Source organism: Cuculus canorus, chromosome 3, assembly GCF_017976375.1.
Source record: "Cuculus canorus isolate bCucCan1 chromosome 3, bCucCan1.pri, whole genome shotgun sequence".
Lineage (NCBI taxonomy): Eukaryota > Metazoa > Chordata > Aves > Cuculiformes > Cuculidae > Cuculus > Cuculus canorus.
In genome coordinates, this window is record NC_071403.1 from 5,686,409 (window position 1) to 5,707,351 (window position 20,943).

Consider the following 20,943-nt stretch of genomic DNA (forward strand, 5'->3'; position numbering starts at 1 on the left):
TTTGTGTTCTAGTAATCTCAGGGGTTTATTGCTTATCACTTAATATTATCTATGTGTTAGTGCCGCTGCTTTCTGCTCTATGACACCTAATTTAGGGTTCTGCTGTAAAGCTACGCGAGTAGCTGCTCAGCTCTTCACTGATGGCTGCCAATTAAGCTTTTGGTTTTTGAGATCATTTTTGACTTACCAATTTCTTCGATTTCCAGACCTGTAAATTGAAGAACACTCTAAATACTTGTATTGAGCCATAGAATGGTTTGAGTTGGAAGAGACCTTAAAGATCATAGTATCATGGTATCATAGTATAGTAAAGGTTGGAAGGGGCCTTAAAGATCATCAGATTCCAACCCCCCTGCCATGGGCAAGGACACCTCCCACTGGCTCAGGCTGCCCAAGGCCCATCCAACCTGGCCTTGAACACCTCCAGGGATGGGGCAGCCACAGCTTCCCTGGGCAACCTGGGCCAGGGCCTCACCATCCTTGTTGTGAAGAAAGTGTAGTTTAGACCCGAGAGTATGACATAACCACAAGTGAGCTGCAGCTGAGCTATGGTGGCTTAGATTCTTTGAGTACGCGTGTGTAGAGATCGTGTGTTGGATCTGGCATGAAAGAACAGGGGTAAGGCCAAAAGTCTGCTTTTCTCTTACAAAGTTTAAATTCACCTATGGGCTTGTTTAGGTCTAAACACGTGTTTGGGATTCACAAGAGTACTTTTCTATTATTATTATTTTACTGAAATTCTAATTGGCTATTGAAATGTTGTCATAAAGGAGAAATGAGTAAACACAACACACACCCGTGCCTCTCTGAAGTGGCTATGGAAACAGGAGCAGCATGAGTGAGGAAGTGGAAAGAATGAAATAGGAGGAGGGTGGTGGGGAGGGAGCTGTCAGGGGCTTTGCTTACATAACACAACATGCAGGAAGCTTGTAGTTCAGCATCTAAAAATAAAATCTCAGCTGCTTTGTCACTGGCTTTAATGCTTATACAGAACTTCCAGACAGAGGGGATCACAGGTACAGAGGCGCCTCTGTTGTGTATAGCTGAGGCTTGGATTTGTCAAGTTCTGTGCAAGAGAAGGTTTCAGTGCAGCAGGGGATCCTCATCGTCACCTTCCAGTGAAAATTTGGTGTTCAGGTGCAAAAGGTTTTATAAAATAAAAGGGAATAAAACTAATAATCTGCAGTGTCAATTGCTAAATGGATGACAGTTTTCTTGGTACTCCTGCCTGGAGTACTGCATCCAGCTCTTGGACCTTCAACATAAGAAGGAACCAGACCTGTTGGAGTGAGTCCACAGGAAGGCCATGAAGATGATCAGAAGGGTGGAGAATCTCTGCAGTGAGGACAGACTGAGAGAGTTGGGGTTGTTCAGCCTGTAGAGGAAAAGGCTTTGGGGAAATGTTATAGTAGCTTTCCAATACCTCAACGAGGCCTACAAGAAAGCTGGATAAGGACTATTTACAAGGGCATGGAATAATAGGAGAAGGGATAACGGCTTGAAGCTGAAAGAAGGTAGATTTAGATTAGATGTAAGGAAGGAATTCTTTATTTTGAGGGTGGTGAGGCACTGGAAGAGGTTGCCCAGAGAAGCTGTAGATGCCCCTTTCCTGGAAGTGTTCAAGGCCAAGTTGGGTGGGGCCTTGGGCAGCCTGATGTAGTGGGAGGTGTTCATGCCCATCACAGGGGGGTGGAACTGGGTGATTTTTGAAGCACCTTCCAACCCAAACCATTTTATGATTATATTATTTTAAGATTTGTTTCAAGTGCATAGTTCTACACAAGTGCTAGTTTTGTTTTACCTTCTTCAGACAAACCAACATTTAAAGTTACCTCCCATGTTTATAACTTCTCCCTCCATCCCAGGTGATTTGTATGCTCACAAGGAGGATTTAATTCTTTCCAAATCTCTTCCCTTCATAACAGTTGACGTTTCAGTATGTTGCCTTGGATGCACACAGATGGCTCAGTGGGAGGAAGCAATACAAATGCACTCAGCCTCAAAGACCAGATTGCAAATGGCAAGTCAAATTTGGGATCTACCAGCTTTTCAGAGTAGTCTTTAATCTGCTGTGTTCTTCATGTGTATGATTAATCTCATGTTACTCCTCAATAACACTGGAACCATAGTCAAGGAACATAGCATTTCTCAGTTTTGGTGTAGTTTCACGTGTGAGCGTCCGTGAGCTTGTATTTTGTGTAATAGCTAGTCTGACTTCAGAGCTCAACATCTCTCACAAGCGAAGTAATCTTTATAAGGACCTTGAATTTCCATGACTCATCGGTTCTGTCTTCATCTCAATATGGCTTTTTCCAAAGCAATTTATATCAATGTATTGTGGGTTTGGACCACAGTAAAAGACATACCCAGAAGTGTGTCTATTATCAGGTTTTGGCTTTAACGTGATATACAATACAGAAATATTTCATAGAATCATAGAATAGTTTGGGTTCGAAGAGAACATAAAGATCATCCAGTTCCAACCCCTCTGCGATGGGAAAGAACACCTCCCACTGGCTCAGGCTGCCTAAGGCCCCATCCAACCTGGCCTTGAACACATGGATGGGGTCGCCACGACTTCCCTGGGCAACCTGGGCCAGTGTCTCACCACTCTCATGGTGAAGAAGTTCTTCCTAATGTCCAGCCTAAATCTGCCCCTCTCCAGTTTATACCCCTTGTCCTATCACTCCAAGCCTTTATGAACAGTCCCTCTCCAGCTTTCCTGTAGCCCCTTCAGGTACTGGAAGGTCACTAGAAGGTCTCCTCTGAGCCTTCTCTTCTCCAGGCTGAACAACCCCAACTCTCTCAGCCTGTCCTCGTATGGGAGGTGCAAGAATAGTTTCAATATTCAGAGTATACTGAACGAGACTTTTATTTTAATTGCACGTCATTTGGATTTATGTAATTATATTGCTTGAAAAATTCCTCCTAACTGGGAATAAAAAGTAGTTTTGTATGGGAGAGGACCACTCGAGCCACACAGGTATAGATGTTTAAATTACAGGTGATTGCATCTGCTCTAGACATTGCAGCATGTTCTTTTTTCCGCTTAAGTAGCATAAATCTGTGATAGCTTAGTAATTCATGAGTGAGAATCAGAGCACAGGGCATAAACTACTGGAAAATGTGTACAAGTAACAAATCACCACAGCAGATAAATGTGTCCCTCAGTAATTGTTTGAGAGGAAGAACAGGGTGTGATCAGTTTGGGATTATAATATCCAGTAGCTTGCGGTGCCTATGAGAATTGAAAATTTAGAAGAACCGGATAGACAGCGATCCCAAAGGGAGCGGCTGCTCTGCCACTGCCCATTAAAGCAGCTGCTGCTGTGCTGGCGGGGCAGGAAAAGAGCTGCAGCTGCCGGCTGTGCTCCCTAGCAAAGCAGCCTGCTGCCAGAGATGGGTCTGTGCCGGGGGCAGAGGAGGCAGATAATGGAGAGAAAGCTGCCTGGTCAGTGCAGGAGCGCTGGCTGCATGAAGAGGGAATAAAAACCAGTGTGGTGAGAGTCATAATTTATGTCCTGTTTCTTGCTGACCTTAAAGCACAACAGAGATGCTCTAAACCGTAGAATCATAGAATAGTTTGGGTTGGAAGGGACCTTAAAGATCATCCAGTTCCAACTCTGCTGCCATGGGCAGGGACACCTCCCACTGGCTCAGGCTGCCCAAGGCCCATCCAACCTGGCCTTGAACACCTCCAGGGATGGGGCAGCCACAGCTTCCCTGGGCAGCCTGGGCCAGGGCCTCACCACTCTCATGGTGAAGAAATTCAGTCTAAATCTGCCCCTCTCCAGTTTGTACCCATTGCCCCTCATCCTATCACCACAAGCTTTTATGAACAGCTCCTCCACAGCTTTCCTGTAGCCCCTTCAGGTACTGGAAGGTCACTATAAGATGTCCTCTGAGCCTTCTCTTCTCCAGGCTGAACAAGCCCAACTCTCTCAGCCTGTCCTCATATGAGAGGTGCTCCAGCCCTCCGATCATCTTTGTAGCCTCCTCTGGACCTGTTCCAACAGCTCCATCTCCTTCTTATGTTGAGGATTCCAGAACTGGACACAGTATTCCAGCTGAGGTCTCACAAGAGAGGAATAGAGGGGCAGAATCACTTCCTTCGACCTGCTGGATGTGCTTCTTTTGATGATGTGGAATTACTCTCCTCCTCTGCCCACACCCAGACACTTCTCTTGTATGTGTATATTTATGCACAACCTTCCAAATCCTGATTTTGCCCCAGCCAAGTTAAACTGACTTTAACCACACCCTGGGAGTTTCCAGCAGACTTTGCAAATGATTGGATGTAAATGGGCTAAAATTGCTTCTGTTTAATTATAAGAATTACTTCAAACCTGGCAGAACCAGTGAATTTAAAGCTGTGATGCTGAGCGTAACACTGGAAAATAAGCAGGTAAAATAAGTGTTTAGTGTTATAGTCAAATATATCTTGACTAAGGAGCAATCAGTATAAAAAGTAGGAACTTCCCACCCCAATTTTACATAGCAGCAAAAATCGATTTAAACTTTAAACTCCTTTCCTGCCTCTAAAGCAAGTGGCAGTTCTATGTTTTGGGTTTTTTTAATCTTGAATTTATTTCATAATAATGCTGAGCAAAGAATTAAGCCTTTTGCATGAATTACTGGTTGTTGGCACCAACTTGCCTATTGCAGAGAGGCATAAATTCCGCTGGTAAAATCTTAGCAACAAAGGAGTCAATGAAAAAAATTCCTGCTAACTTACATGTGGCCAAGATTTCACCCTTGATCTGTAGGTGGAATGCAAAAAACGTTGCCTCCGAAGCCACATACATGGTTATTGGTTACAGCAAGCTGCCTTCTGTCCTGCCTGGGCACAGCATGCTCCTTAATCGAGCTGGAAAGAACCATCTCTAAATTCATGGAGGGTTTTTTTCGCATTGGAAAAATAAGTTGTTTTGGAGCTTGATAATTAGCAACAGTGGCTTAGAAAAGGGAAGGAAATGACTTTATCATTTGTGAAACATTTCAAAGTACAAAAAGGAACCAACCATGTGTCTACTTTGGAGTGAAGCCAAGAGTTTGTCAGTGCTCTCTATGGAAAAAAAAGAAAGAGTGAACACCCACCCCAAAATAGCCAGCAGTCGAATGGTCGGGGAACATGTGTGGGCTGAAGGACCCAGGCTTTGGCTGTGAACCGAGAAATGCAGCTGATGAACAGACTAGTGTGCCACGTCCTCCACCCAGGAAAAACCCTCCATCAGACAATTCTCAGCCAGATCAACTGGTCGTCAACATTTTGTTAACCCCCAAGAAGCTAATCGTGGAATCATAGAACGGTTTGAGTTGGAAGGAACCTTAAAGATCATCCAGTTCCACCCCGCATGCCATGGGCAGGGACACCTCCCACTGGCTCAGGCTGCCCAAAGCCCATCCAACCTGGCCTGGAACCCCTCCAGGGATGGAGCAGCCACAGCTTCTTTGGGCAACCTGGGCCAGGGCCTCACCACCCTCATCATGAAGAATTTCTTCCTAATGTCTAGTCTAAATCTTCCTCGCTCCAATTTAAAGCCATTAATCCTGTTTTGAAAGACTCACAGGACTCAGTTCAGAGATGAAGTTGCTGTAACTTGTTATCCAGACACAAACCAACAGGAGAACTCTCTTCTGAGGAGTCCATCATTGCTGAACTCTGAATCTCAGTTGTTTTTCTGTGTTCCAGTTTGTGCCCATTAAGTACCTCCATGAAAGAATGATATTAGTGGTGGCTATTGATCTAGTCCTTGGCTGACTATTAAAATTCCTTCTTAATTTGACTGTTTGTCCTTTCTAGAACATCAAAAGATGGCAGCAGGGCTGTCTTTAATTATTTATTGATTTGCTTTATTGCTTCCTTTTCTATGCTAAGAACGTGGGTTTTAATGAATGAGCCATTTTTTTTATCCTGTGTGACAGAATTTCAGATGCCAGGTTAGTTTATTTGCTTTGACATTCATTGAATTCTTTTTATCTTGACTTATTGAAAGCTTATAAAATATGCATGGTGCTGACAAAATAGACTCAAGTGACAATTACTGAATGAAATTTATGCTTAATTCCCAAGCCTGGAACAAGGATATTTGTATGAGTATTTAAAGCTCCAGGAAGAGCTGTAAAGGACAGCTATTTTTCAGTTGCAGTGGATGTATAAACTGCACAGGGCAGGTCCATCTAAGTAGTCAAATCTTGCTTTATGACCTCCGTTGAAGGCTATGGCATAAAGTCCTGCAGCATCTAAGAGTTGCCTGAATGCTTGTTGTTATATGTTGGAGGTTAGTGTCTGCTCTCTGACCTGCTTTCAATAATAAAATGAAATATCTGGTTCATAAAAAGCCCTTTTTAGGAAGCTGTAAAGAGTGATCCTGGCTTTTAAAACATATGAATAATGTAGTTTTCTTGAGTGAAAATATCCATTGTAGGGAATCTGCACAAACTTGAAGCTTCACAGATTTGTAGTTGTAAATTTTTTCTTGGTTCAAACACACAAGGATAGATTTCAGAAATATTTGTTGCATGTTTTTCAGTGCAGCAGTTCGGTTTTAATAGCAGAGTTTATAAAAGGCAAATAAGTGAATGGGCTTCTCTAGAAACTCATTTAAACTTCTAATCAGTCTAAATTTGGGGTTGCAGCAGCTTTCCTTTTGTTACAGAAATTTTGGAGCAAGAATGGTCTCATTTGTGTTCTTTACAGTACCAAATACTTTATCATGGCTTTTGGTCACACCTCAAACTCTGTGTTCAGTTTTGGGCCCTTCATTACAGGAAAGACATTGAGGTCCTGGAGCGTGTCCAGAGAAGAGCCACAGAGCTGGGGAAGGGGCTGGAGAACAAGTGTTACGAGGAACAGCTGAGGGAATTTGAGTTGTTTAGCCTGGAGAAGAGGAGGCTGAGGGGAGACCTTATTGCTGTCTACAACTGCCTGAAAGGAGGTTGCAGTTCCAGTTCCAACCCCCTGCCATGGGCAGGGACACCTCCCACTGGCTCAGGCTGCCCAAAGCCCCATCCAACCTGGCCTGGAACCCCTCCAGGGATGGGGCAGCCACAGCTTCCCTGGGTGACCTGGGCCAGGGCCTCACCATCCTCATTATGAAGAATTTCTTCCTAATGTCTAGTCTAAATCTTTCCCTCGCCGATGTGTAGCCATGCCTCCTCATCCCATCACTCCATGCCTTAGTAAAAAGTCCCTCCTCAGCTTTCTTGTACGCTCCATAATCCAGGTGAGATCTTGTCAGTCAGCCAAAGGGAAACATCCTGTCTCTGTATGAGTTGGAGTGGGGTGTTTAGGGGAGAGGGAGAGTGTTATTTCCACAAAAACGCTCCTATTCCTAACATTATCGCTGAGAGTCAGAGTGTATTAGCAGGGTTTTGGAAGCTTTGTGCATTTAAATAGCTTATCATACTAATCACAATATTTTTCTGGGTTAGTGTTATCTTATAAATGCATCCACTTATTGACAAGGCGAAATATTTCTTCTGCTGCTAAGATTTGTTGCAAATCGCAGTGCAAATTCTTTTTTTTTCACTTAGCTGTGATTGCAGTAAAATATCAGGTGTTTTAGTGCAATTTCAGGCTGACGCTAGGGTTAGGATGTGGGGGTGTGATCCAGAACCGTTGTGCCATCAAAATGATTGAACAAATCAAACAAAACTGAAGAAATTTGGAGTTTTAAACCATTATATTGAAGGCTACAAATAGATTTTTTGCTTTGTCACTTGACCGAAAGCAAACTCAGGAAGGATGTTTAAACTAAGATGCAACAGCAAGTCTGGTGCTTGGTACTAAGCAAAACTTCCATGTCAGCAAGAGATGTTGGGGCCGGTAAATGTATATATTTGATATTTGTCACAGTTCTAGTGTGTGCTTAATAAAACTGCACGGAATGCTCTCTGTCGTACTAGATTAACAAACCTGAATCTTAATTGTAACTATAAACAGCGGTGATAAGGTGAGCTAAAAGGAGATGCCTATGGTAAAGCCTGTACATACAAACCTAATATGCAATAATGTGCTACTAACTAGAATTTCCCAGGATGCATTTCATCTGTCTGCAGGGGCATTGGAAGCATCTACCACAGCAAAATGAAGTATGGATGATATAGGTATAAATAAACCAGTCTGATTTTCAGAAGTACTGGAGACCCGAGCTGTACATCTCTGCATTAGTTGCTTTTTCAATCTAGAGAATGTCACCAGTTTTGATTAGCTTAAATGTCATAGTGTTAAGAAATAGCAATATATGTCAATGTTATCTTTGTCAAGCTTTCCTCCATCAACTGAGAATTACATCTTATTATATATAACCTCATCTTTTTATTCATTTTAGACAAGCTCTATATGGGACCAGGGCAACTGTACCAGGACCTGCAGAACCTTTTACATGACTTGAACGTAGTTGGTCAAATTAGTCACTTAATAGGCAGCCTTAAAGGAAACTATCAGGTAATAAACAAAGCTGGATTTCGTTTTCAAGTATGTTCCTGTTGTAAGGTAGCATAATTGTCTCTCCCTAGGATCTGTGCAAGACATTTTTTAGTTCTCTCTGTAAAGATTGTAATAATTTTTACCTCTAGTAATTCATTTACCGTTAACAGCTTAGTGTTATAAGTAGATTATAGCTGTCTTTGCTAATCTTATTTTTCTTTATTGTTTTTAAGCGTAGGTGGATACTACAAGTGTCTGCATTTGCTCAGGAGCTGATAAGCTTACATGGAAACAGAATTACATTTGGATCTTGAGGAATTGGGTTCTTGCAGTTAGACAAGGTGGTAGGAGGATGGTTGTTTGGAGGGAACTCTTAAAGCCCAGCCAAGCTCATAATCCTGGTTTGCGGGGGCAGCTGTAATTAAAACTGAGTGCAAATCACGAAAAAATAAAAAAGGATTGTCAGAGGAATTTTGGAAGTAATTTGCTTTGGCTTTGTTCCCATCCGTTTTATTCAGCTTACATTCTGACAAATAATGTAGTACTTTAACACCAAATTTCACAGTGAGTTCTCCACCATCTTAAGACTTAAAAAAAATTGCTTTTTTTGCCTTTTGTTGTATAGCCTTTAACTTTTTTTAACTCCTATCTTCCACCATAGATGGTAAATATATGTGTGTGTGTATGTGAGAGAATAAGAACATGAAAATTGAGTTTCTCTTGGGATATCTTGCCTTCAGAGCCAAGGGCATTAAATAAAAGATAAGGTTTTGTGAAAATATGTACTGTGAAGGTAGCTTGTGGAAACAGTACTTTTGGACAAAATTTCATGAGTATTTGAATGTCAGCTGCGTTACTGGGTATTTGTGTAGCACAGATTCCATAAGACATTCACCCATTAAAATATACAAACCTTTTCTGCCCGTACTGCCAGTCAGAGCCAACTATGTTTCGAAAATTTAAAGTTCAGGCAGTGTTTCCAGGTAGATATGAGTAAGATAATGACAACCATTTAGTTGAGGAATGAGGTCAGCTTCTCTACTTTTACAAAAAGAAATCAATTTTCATACAGACCGTGGAAAATTAGTGTACTTTTGTGTTTGAACCCTTGTTACTGTTGATGCTTTAAGTATCACGTAGGTGTGCTTTCAGCCTGTGTGACCAACCAACCACTCAGCTCGCAGAGGGTTATTGTTTCAGCATCCTACTCAAACAGATTCCAAACACAAAGGCATCTTTCATGATGGTTCTGTAGACATTTAGGCTCAAAGATTTGAACAAAACCCTTCTGGCAGTAGGATTTGTAGGTGTTTTCATGAGATTTTCTTTAGAAGCAGCATCTGTGGGTTCTGTGTAACTGATAATTGAGAAGAAATAAAAGCATTATGCGTACACCTGATGCAAATTTACATTTCTTAATCTGACACATGCTTGGGAATGTCATTTGTGTATCATCGAACTTTAAGTATTGTGATATTAAACCATCAGATAAAATGCTAGCAATTTTTTTACAGATAATTTTGAAATGGTTTTACAAATATGACTGAATTATCCATGACTAAAATGTGGACTAAATGAGGCCCGGGTGCCAAGAATTGTTTGTTACGTGAAGAGATCACCTTAGTTAGACTGTTGGAAGTAGGCCAGTAGGCTGGCGTTGAATCTTAGCTTTTTTAATTTTTCAGAACTTAAACCAATCCGTAGCCCACGACTGGACCTCAGGTTTACAAAAACTGATTTTGAAAAAAGAAGATGAAATCAGAGCGGCAGATCGCTGTAGAATTCAGCTGCAACTTCCGGGAAAACAGGACAAGTCAGTAGTAATCTTGATTACAAAACTTTCTAAATGGGCTTGTGTGTTAGGCATAGATGTACCAGGGAGGATTTGGGAATCTGTAGCTTTTCCCCTTCTTCCGTCTCCACTGTTAGCCTGGGACTTCTGCTCTTATGCCACAGTGCTGAGAACATACACATCCTAGGGCAGTGCTGTGTTTTTTCTCCCATTCCTCAGCTCTGCATCTCAGATGCAAGAAACAAGAGAAGGAAACGTGGCAGTGCCAGCTATTAGGGAACAGCCACTGTTGTATTCCTTCACCAAGGAGGGAGTTCTTCTCATACTGCTTCGTATAAAGTGTAGGAAGGTGGTTACATGGCATATCATAGCCTTGAGAAGAGGAGGCTGAGGGGAGACCTTATTGCTCTCTACAACTACCTGAAAGGAGATTGTGGAGACGAGGGAGCTGGGCTCTTCTCCCAAGTGACAGGAGACAGGACAAGGGGGAATGGCCTCAAGCTCCGCCAGGGGAGGGTCAGGCTGGACATCAGGAACAAATTTTTGGAGCAAATGGAGAAAAAGGGTCATTGAGCCCTGGCAGAGGCTGCCCAGGGAGATGGTGGAGTCCCCATCCCCGGAAGTATTCAAAAGACGGGTAGACGAGGTACTCAAGGACATGGTTTAGTGGCAGATAGGAATGGTTGGACTCAGTGACCTAAGAGGGGTTTTCCAACCTAGTGATTCTATGAATCTACGATAGCCTGCATGCTTATATCAGAACTGTGTCTTTCTCTTAAGTATTAGAAAATAATGAAATTTCATCTTGCTCGACGTTTCTAGCCTTGACTGTATCTCATACTCAATGCACTTAATGGCATTTTTTCTTCTGTCTTGTAGGTCTGGGCGGCCCACTTTCTTTACAGCTGTGTTCAATACATTTACCCCTGCCATCAAACAGTCTTGGATCAACAATTTGCAAATGGCTAAACTGGCTCTTGGTAATACTTAGTTACTTCAATTTCCTGTCAAGTTAAGATACCTCTCAATGTACAGTGTCATTTTTGTTATTATTTTGAGTTTTTAGAAAATTATTTGCATTATCTGCAGATATTAAAGTTGCAATACAATAAGCAGTAGGGATTATTTCTCACTATAGCGTAACAATGCTATACACGGGATGGGGTATCATTATGAAGGAATATAATTTCTTCAATATTGAAGTCTATGGTATCATTTCTAGTTGGTACATCTAAATCCACAAAAATGAGAGATACTACGGGACAGACAGGCAAGGAAGTTATTCCATTATAAACTAATTTGTGAACTTTTTAAACTTTGAACTTCAGGTTCAAATTTCTAAGTTTTAGCTCAGAGTGATTTTAGCTTGGAAACATCAGTAAAGCTGTTGGATTCATTTGTTTACCTCTCTAAGCATAAAATAAACTTATGGTTGTAGTTTTAATATAATGCAATTTTTTTCTAGCTGGATATGTAAAACTTGAGATTTTGGGGAGGAGGGTTTTGTTAATATAAGTCTATAGTCTTCACTGGAGGGATTATCACAACAAACCTTGTCTAAGTGGGAGCAATAAAGCATGTGCTGTCCTGTGATGTTATTGGTACCCTGTGTTTGCACAGAGGATATAGGTTTCCAAAGATAGCTGGGATTTTGAATGTCTAAGTTGAAGAATGTTGACGATCTGCACTTGCTGGAAAGCACATTTCATCAGCATGTGCTAAAAATACAGTGCCTTTATGGTATCTCACTGAAGGCAGGCAAAATAACAAAAAGAAAAGAAGAGAGAATGGTTGTCTCCATGATCCCAGAAGGATCTTCATAGTTACGATAAGTAGTAGTTGGTAGTGAGGTTGCTTATACAGGCAGAGAAATGCTCGTGGCAAAACAGATTTCCTGGATCTGAGGAGAGTTTTGATGTGCCTTTTCCTCTAGTACTGAGAAGATCTTTAGGAGAACACCCTTAACATTTTACTAGTATAAGGTGTTCTTTTTTTGCTTTATCGATATGTGTGCAATCTGCTAGATTGAAGTTTTGCTCAGTTTTTCGTTGTCATTTATGCATTTATGGCATAACAACAGCCTGAGCAGTATTAGCCAAGCCTAACAGATTTCTTTTCTATTCCCGTAAGTGATTATTCAGTGAGAGGATTGTGGGATGTTTGATGTTTGTTCTTTCCATTACAGTGGAGGATAACCTGTTAGGTTGGTTCTGTGTAGAAGATGATGGGAATCAAATCAAAAAGGAGAAACATCCTCTCCTTGTTAGACACATGCCAGTGATGATGGCCAAGCAACAGGAGTTTAAGGTGAACAGAATTTTTATGTCACATTATAATTGCTTTTCTTGTGTGATAAAACTGCTAAAGAATAACATATATTAAATACATCTATTACTTATCCTGAGTTACTACCTTGGTGCAAGACCAGTAGCAATGGTAAGTCCAAGAGGGTCACAGGAATCCGAAATAATTCAATGTCTGAGACTCTAAGAAACAGTGTTTGCTATTATGTACTATGACATTCATTTTCAGATGTAAGCTCATCACTCAATGAAAACAACTGCTGGGAATTTTGACGTGGTCTTGCAGTTTCCAAGGGTTTGCAGTTCCAAAGTTGCCTGCAGCTTACCAAGTGGAATCTGATCCCCATGATAGTTGTCCTGTACTGGTGTAACTACCTTGAATCATCCCGAAATTTCTGATTTTCATTGTGCGCAGACGTTATCTTAAAAATTCAGTGTAGTTCTGTTCTGAACAATGATACAGAAATCATCTTATTGGTTCATTTCCTAAAGTACTGTGTCAATTTGAAGTCATGTTGATCAGTGACTTTAATGATAAAAATATGTACAGCATGTCGAGACCAGCAGATGGAAGGGAAGGGTGCTGGATACTACATTTTTCCCATGCATTAACACAAAATAACAGCTTCCCTGGGCAACCTGTGCCAGTGCCTCACCACTCTCATGGTGAAGAAATTCTTCCTTATGTCTAGTCTAAATCTGCCCCTCTCCAGCTTATACCCATTGCCCCTCGTCCTATCACTACAAACCTTCCAGCTTTCTTGTAGACCCTTCAGGTACTGGAAGATCGCTGTAAGATCTCCTCGGAGCCTTCTCTTCTCCAGGCTGAAAAACCCCAACTCTCTCAGCCTGTCCTCATATGGGAGCTGCTCCAGCCCTCGGATCATCTTTGTAGACTCCTCCAGACCCATTCCAATAGTTCCATATCCTTTTTCTGTTGAGGATTCTAAAACTGGACACAATACTCTAGATGTAGTCTCACAAGACAGCTGCTTGTTTCGAAAGGAAAGTCTGTTGCCCATCCATTTGGGTGATGGTCGTTGCCTCGTTCACCTCAGGAGAACACAGTGTGGGGCAGTATTCGCCTGAGCTTTGCAGCTCCTACAGATAATGTGGTGTGAGCCCAGCTGTCATGCCTGGTGCTCCTAAGTCTTCAATATTACTGGAAAAGGCAATCTAAGTGTTATTGATGGTTTTCTGCAGCCTCAGCCTCCTTGTGTCCTGCTGAGGCTGCCTGGTGTTGCAGGGAGCCTGTGACAACCTTTTCCATCAGAGCAAATTTATACCCCAGGCAAAGGGGCTTCTTGTCAAGATTGAGAGTGAAGCTACCAGAGTTTATCTATGGAAAAACATCATCAGTTTTGACTAAAATGCAAGATAACACAGACATATAACAACCAGCCCAAGAAATATCCAGCATACAGGCTGTTTTGCCTTTCACCAGTGATGTATTTAGCTGTCACAGCTACTGTAAATCACCAATACGAGTAGATAGTTGCAGGATGTGTTAAATGAGACATGCTAAGACAGGCATGGATACCTCTCTTTTCTTTTCTCTTTCTTTTTCTCAACTGCCAGTTTCCATCCTTTATCCTTACAGAGAATTCCTTTGATGAATACATAACATTATTTTTACTACCGCTAATCACTTGGTGATTAGAACTCTCTTACGCCTGCTTCTTTCCTTTTTGTTTTAAATTATTCACTGTTGGGAGGTGGTATTTCCAGGTTATGTGAAGTTTTCAAAGTTAATACTAAGCAGGTTATCTAGTACTGCAATATAATCTCAATGGCATTGATATCTGAGACAAGAACATTCTTGTGCTATAGTAGGATAGTATATTATTGTATAGTATTAGTGTACATTACGAGAACATTGGTGAAGTATAGAGAATCTTGTCTAAAAATGTAGTATAACACCTCATCAGAAACCTGTTTCTTCTCTACACAGTTATAAATTGTTTGTGTATGTTTAAAGTGTTTATGTGAGCTTTAGGGAGCTCAGCCATGGATATTAGGGAAATTTGGGAAACTAGAAATCCATGATTGCTCGTAAAAAATCCTGTTTTCAGAGCCTTCGTTCTTGAATGATTTTCAGAGTTGGGATGGACTTCAGTGTTGATCTTGAGTCTGCTGTAGCTTTCATTTTTTTCTTAAATGGCCTGCAAGATAAAATCATGAGTATGGTTATTAATGTACTGGCAGGAACGTGATGATGTGAAGTTGGAAGGGAATAGGAGTATTATGGATGATAGCATTAACATTCAAAATGAGTAAAGCATCTGGAGAAATAGTTTGTAAGGGGGATGACAATCAGTAGGACAGACACATGGTATGCTCAGGCAGAAATGGAGACCTTCACAAGTACAGACTGAGGAGGTGATTGAGCAGAAAGTCTGTAAAAGTAATTTTTAATAAACCAGCAAGCAAAGGATTGATTAAGAATGTAATATTTTTGCAAAGAGCAAGTAATCAATGGGATATGTGTACAAACAGGCTTCAGAAGAGGTAATCATGATGTACTGCTTTTAGCAGCTCTGCTAGAGTAGCACGTTCAGGTGGGAAGGTTCTGCACTCTCAAATATATGGAGCTGATGTATTTGCTGTAGATGCGTGAGTTGGAAAATTGATAATCAAGAAATTTAAAAAATAATTAAAAAATTAATTATATTCATTTTTTTGAAAAATTAATTCGGTAATAGTGTTAATTTAGCCTAATGAAGAGGAGACTCAGGCAGGGTCATGACATATATCAGCCTTATATATAAAAGGGGACAGACGAAGGGAGGTGCCTGGTGGCTGAGATGAAAAGTAACAGACTAATGATTGCAGCAAGGATGATGTTAGGTTGAGTGTTTGGCGAAACTTAATAAAGGTCCTGAAGTATTTGAGCAGATCAGCTAACGACTTTGTAGTCTTTGGCTTCTAACGTCTGTAAGAGTAGATAAGGAATCCGTCGGGAACAACACACCTGCAGCTGACCCTGCCCACGGGAAGCTGGAAGGACTAAACTTGCTTCTTGCCTTCTGTGATTCTTTGATATCCTTAAATGCTTTAGTTAATTGCAGACTAAATTAGGCAGAACCAGGCATATCTTTTTAATGTGTTAACTACTCTATTTCCCTTTGTTTGAAGGTTGAATGTGCTGCTTATAATCCTGAGCCATACCTTTCCGGCGAAACTGAATCAGATTCCTGTGCCATGGAACATGGTTTTCTTTGGGTAAGCGTAATCTTTGAAAGGGGTTTTCTTGTTTCTCTGCATTGGTTTTCGTGACTCTCGGCAACATACGGAACCAAAATACATTTAGATTGGGGGGTTTTTTTTTTGCTTTAAGATGGATTTCTACAAAGGATAACTAATGATTTTGTCCATGCGATCTCGCTGTTCGTTATAGGATGACACTTAGGTGTTTGTGATTTGTTGGTGTGGTACAGAACAAATCCTGAAGTACTGAGCCCATTCAGAAGTGAAATATGCACTAATTTATAATGAGGGCTGCTAAAACCCATATGAGCTCACTCTGTTCTGTTGTCTGTTTCCATAATTTAAAACTGCTTTAGCCATGACTAATCTTTTTAAGTCTGTATGTAGGAAATAAACTATTCTGGCATATTGCTATGACACCAAATATGCATCTATTCCAGCAGACAAAGTGAAATAGCCAATACTTTAAATAAAAAAAAAACCATGGTAATGATTTCAGTAGCTTTTCTTGTTACTACAAGACTGAAATTATAAGGGAACCCTTGTGAATTAAAAGTAGATGTTAGGAATAGCTTTTGTCAGTGATCATTTTCAATGTGACTCGTATAATTTTTTTTTTTCTTTGCTGTTTTTAAGCACTCATCACAATATATGGCAATGAAGTCCTCCTGCTACCACAAAATGTTCTTTCTTTTTCTTTATTATGTACACAACTGCATATTGTTGCTTGGCTAGACTATTTTTTTAATCTCCCCAGATCCCTAAAATATACAGATTCCTGGACATACTGATGGCATTTAGTGCTGCATCAGGAAGGAGTTTAAAGTTCTGTATCAGCAAGTTGCAAAAGGAATTAGATTAATAATCTAACAATGCTCTTTCTGTTGGGACAGGGCATTTACAAAGAACATTAAGAAGGAATTTTAAAAGAATATGGGATAATTTTGAACAACGGTTAATAAAGTAAACAATTACATAGATATTTATCATAATTGCATTACATTATGCATATGTCAGACATCCAAATAGGCCATAATATTCCTCCTTTCAAAAAAGAGAGAACTATTTTTATGAGTATACAAGGGAATTTTGGGTATATAATTTTTTCAAATCTATTGTGTTTGTGCTGAATTATTTTCTTGTTTATGTCGTAATGCATGAAAACTCGTATTCACACATGAAGGGATGCGCTCTTCAATTAATATATCACTCATTCCTTCCTGTTAGTAATGATCTTCCTGGAGACAGATATCAGTCTTGGTCTTTTTTCTCTTTCTTTCGTCTTTCCGATTCAGATTGGAAGTTGTACTAATCAGATGGGCCAGATTGCAATAGTCTCATTTCAAAGCTCCGGCCCCAAAGTCATTGAATGCTTCAATGTGGAATCACGAATTCTCTGCATGGTCTACATACCAGAGGAGGAGAAAATGAAGGAGCAAAATAAGGCTCTCGACTCTGAAAATGTTCTTGCAAAAGCTTCTCATGTGCCTACGATTTGCCTTGGCATGGAGGAAGGAAGGTGATTCTCATTTTTCGTGTAATGTATATGATATATTCATTAGGTTTACTATTCTGTAGCAAAACTGGATGATACTTTCAAGAAAATGTTTTCATTTTAAAAAAGTATCCATTAATACCCAATGAACTTATCCTTTCTATCTAAATGAAGGAAAAAAAATACACTCCGCGTGTTTTTAAGATATACTGCGTAGAATGTGAAATTAAAATAACTTGTATCTTTGAAAGAGGATTAATTTATCATACCTCTTCCCTCAAAAATATTTATATTACTTTTGTAATGTTACAACATAATCTTTTAGTATAGGAAAATTTTCAGATTGACAGTGTTAAGCGAGGAACCCATTAACCTTCTACAATGGGATATTACAAATAAATAATATTGCTGTTTGCTATTGATATGAATTACTTTGTTCTGTTTCAATTGATGACCTTACCGACTCATCAGTTGATTTACATTGAAGAACAAAGTTACTTTTTCTAACTCACAGGTCAGTAAGCAAACAGATCTTGTCATCACATACTTTAATGCCCTCACTAGCTAAGGAGGGACTTTTACAAGGATTTCTAACCAGTATAAATGAAGGAGAAAAAAATTATCCAAGGAAAATGATATGTTTCCAGAAATTTCAATATCTAATTGTGCTGATTAGCTTTGTTTGTGAAGTATGACATACCCATAGTAATAATCTGTAGGAGCAGAGGGAATTTTAAGTGTAATTGGTGTCTGATAGTGAGTTTTTCTTCTCTTTTCACAAGTTCTGAAGGTAATAGTTAATCCATAATTTTTTTAACTGCTAAAAAGTTTTGGATAGACTCATAATAAGGACTTTGAGTAGAATTTTTATTATGACTTTTTGTTCAATAGATGTTTCTCCAGACAAGATAATATGAAAAGTGTTGTCATATGTCAGTGTTAAATAGTTGCAGACGGTCTACACAGACATTTTGGAGGGTCAAGATAATCCTTTCTGTACTCATCTTCTTATGAAGGAGAAAATCTTTTTCCCTCCCAATATTTTGTACTAAACTTCTTTTGTGCTAAACTTCTTTGGTGAATATTCTAATAAGACCTAAATAAAACATAATTTCACAGTTTTGTGTTTTTTTCACTTTTTATAGCATTTCTATTTACAAAAGTTGCCAAGGCTCAAAGAAAATTCGACTTCAGCACTTCTTCACTCCTGAAAAATCAACTGTCATGAGCTTAACGTATATGTCTCAATACTTGTTTGCTGGCTTGGTAAACGGAAACATCTCAATCTACACAAAAGCAGAAGGTAAAGTAGTGATATGATTCAATAACATCCTGAGGAACTCGCCTGTCAGTATATTTTGGCAGCTGTAGTTTTCCACTATTATATTTTCTGAAAATTCTCCATAAACCTGCTGACCTAAGGTTAATACACTTTTCAGTACTTCTCAAAAGACTTTTCACACTTTGTTTTCATAGAACCATAGAATAGCTTGGGTTGGAAGGGACCTTAAAGCCCATCCAGTTCCAACCCCCTGCCATGGGCAGGGACACCTCCCACTGGCTCAGGCTGCCCAAGGCCCATCCAACCTGGCCTTGAACACCTCCAGGGATGGGGCAGCCACAGCTTCCCTGGGCAACCTGGGACAGTGCCTCACCACCCTCATAGTGAAGAAATTCCTCCTTATGTCTAGTCTAAATCTTCCCCCTTCCAATTTAAAGCCAATTCCCCTCGTCCTACCACTCCATGCCTTTGTAAAAAGTCCCTCCCCGGCTTTCTCATACGTCCCTTTCAGGTTCTCTTTTAGAAGGATAATAGATACCTTGATACTGTTCCCACTTTTACCATTCAATATATATGAAAACTGATTTATGCCCCTTAGCTTAAACCCCAAGGTCTTCGGTGTTACAAGAATCCAGAGGTTTATGTGAGAACAGGGAGCACATAGCACAATGCTTTCCTCTCAGCTACCCAGTACTGATGTTTATCAAAGACAAAAACTGACTGTTGGTATAGATTCCTGTTGATCTCATTTGAAATGACAACTTCATTTTTAATGTACAGATGGAAGAAGTCTTTCCTGCATGTGGCTCATCTGTTTCACAGTAGGACTCCTTTTGTCATTAGCATCACAGTTGGTTGTTTTGTATCTAATGAAGTAATTGACTAAAATAATTTGAGTAAATGAAAATCCCAGGTAATGCTTCTGAATCAGAACTGTCTTCGCCAGAGCTGGTTTGGGTACTTGTTAGTGTATTGAGAGGCTGAGAGACTTGGGGTTGTTCAGCCTGGAGAAGAGAAGGCTCCAAGGAGACCTTATAGCGACATTCCAGTACCTGAAGTGGCTACAGGAAAGCTGGAGAGGGACTGTTCACAAAGGCTTGTGAGGATAGTATGAGGGGGAACAAGTATAAACTGGAGAGGGGCAGATTTAGACTGGACATAAGGAAGAATTTCTTCACCATGAGAGTGGTGAGGCCCTGGCCCAGGTTGCCCAGGGAAGCTGTGGCTGCCCCATCCCTGGAGGGGTTCAAGGCCAGATTGGATGGGCCTTGGGCAGCCTGAGCCAGTGGGAGGTGTCCCTGCCACAGCAGTGGGGTTGGAACTGGATGATCTTTAAGGTCCCTTCCAACCCAAACTATTCTATGATTCTATTTCCAGAATGTCTCACTAACTTTCCTGCAGTACTGCATACATAGATAGTTAATTCAGCTCAAAATCAGTGAGGTTTTACTCAAAGTTTTAAGCCTGAGTTTTTAAGTGAGGTGTTAGCACAGATAAACCTAACCTCACAAAGTGCAGAGCCGGCAGAGATCTGGTGCACCTTGTTAGTATGAGCTACATAATGATGGTTGTTGCACTCCTTTAGTGAACTGGGCACTGTAAATGGTGGAGTTTGTGTGGCACTATACCTCAGCTACTAAATCCTGCCAGCCTCTAACTGAGGAGCCAAGCTCGGTGTCTTGAATGTTGGAAGGAATTATGTGTCCAGTGTTAGATCACATAAAGACTTTGTTTAGGGAAGGTACTGAATGCATTTTTTTTCCGAGCAACAAAAGACCTGAAAAAAGTGTTGGTAAAGAGATTTCCTTTCACCAGTTGTCATCTTCAATACAGTGGGTTTTCTGTTGAGCTGTCGTCTTTGATCTGAAGCCAGACGTCAGACGTCAGTTGCCTTTAAAAGATTTTTTTTTTTTACTACTGAATAGTAAATTGTTCTTTGTTTTAGAGGCACGGGAGTAAGGCCTTGATCCTAGAACCTCATAATATCACTTGTGCTCTTTCAGTTTCTGCACATACCTGGGTGGGATGCTAAAGTGAATCTCTTGTCTTCTCTGAAAAGGCTTTAAGCTGTTTAAAACTGCAGTTGCTGTCACTCCACTTTGTCAAGAAAAGACCACTTCAAAACCACAAGTGGCATCCTTGGCAGTATAAGTAGGAAAGGATGCATGTGCTGCATATCTGCAGAGGATCTTAATGATGGGTTAGAGGTGTAAACCAGACTGAATTATGATGTGAGATGGAGCTCATGATGTATTGACCAGGATCATAGCATCCCCTATTTATCTTCCTCTGAAAACACCAGTTCGGTGCAACTAGATACACACAGAGCCTGTCGCAGGCTATTTCAGGATTGCTGAAACTTTGAGATGGGAAATACACATTCTTTTTTTTTCTTCTGACTCACCTTGCAGTCCCTTCCCATACAGATTGGTC

At 40.4% G+C, this 20,943-nt stretch overlaps 1 protein-coding gene across 4 annotated transcripts in view; it reads left to right on the top strand.

Annotated features, from left to right (window-relative positions):
- Positions 1-20,943, top strand: part of ARHGEF10 (Rho guanine nucleotide exchange factor 10) — a 108,349-nt gene that overhangs the window by 57,645 nt on the left and 29,761 nt on the right. For all 4 annotated transcript variants that reach the window (XM_009558891.2, XM_054062426.1, XM_054062428.1 and 1 more), the window contains 7 exons: positions 8,334-8,449; positions 10,117-10,244; positions 11,103-11,203; positions 12,409-12,530; positions 15,662-15,748; positions 17,029-17,252; positions 18,374-18,531. In XM_009558891.2, coding sequence (XP_009557186.2) covers positions 8,334-8,449; positions 10,117-10,244; positions 11,103-11,203; positions 12,409-12,530; positions 15,662-15,748; positions 17,029-17,252; positions 18,374-18,531 — 936 coding nt within the window. The remainder of the gene's footprint in view (positions 1-8,333; positions 8,450-10,116; positions 10,245-11,102; positions 11,204-12,408; positions 12,531-15,661; positions 15,749-17,028; positions 17,253-18,373; positions 18,532-20,943) is intronic.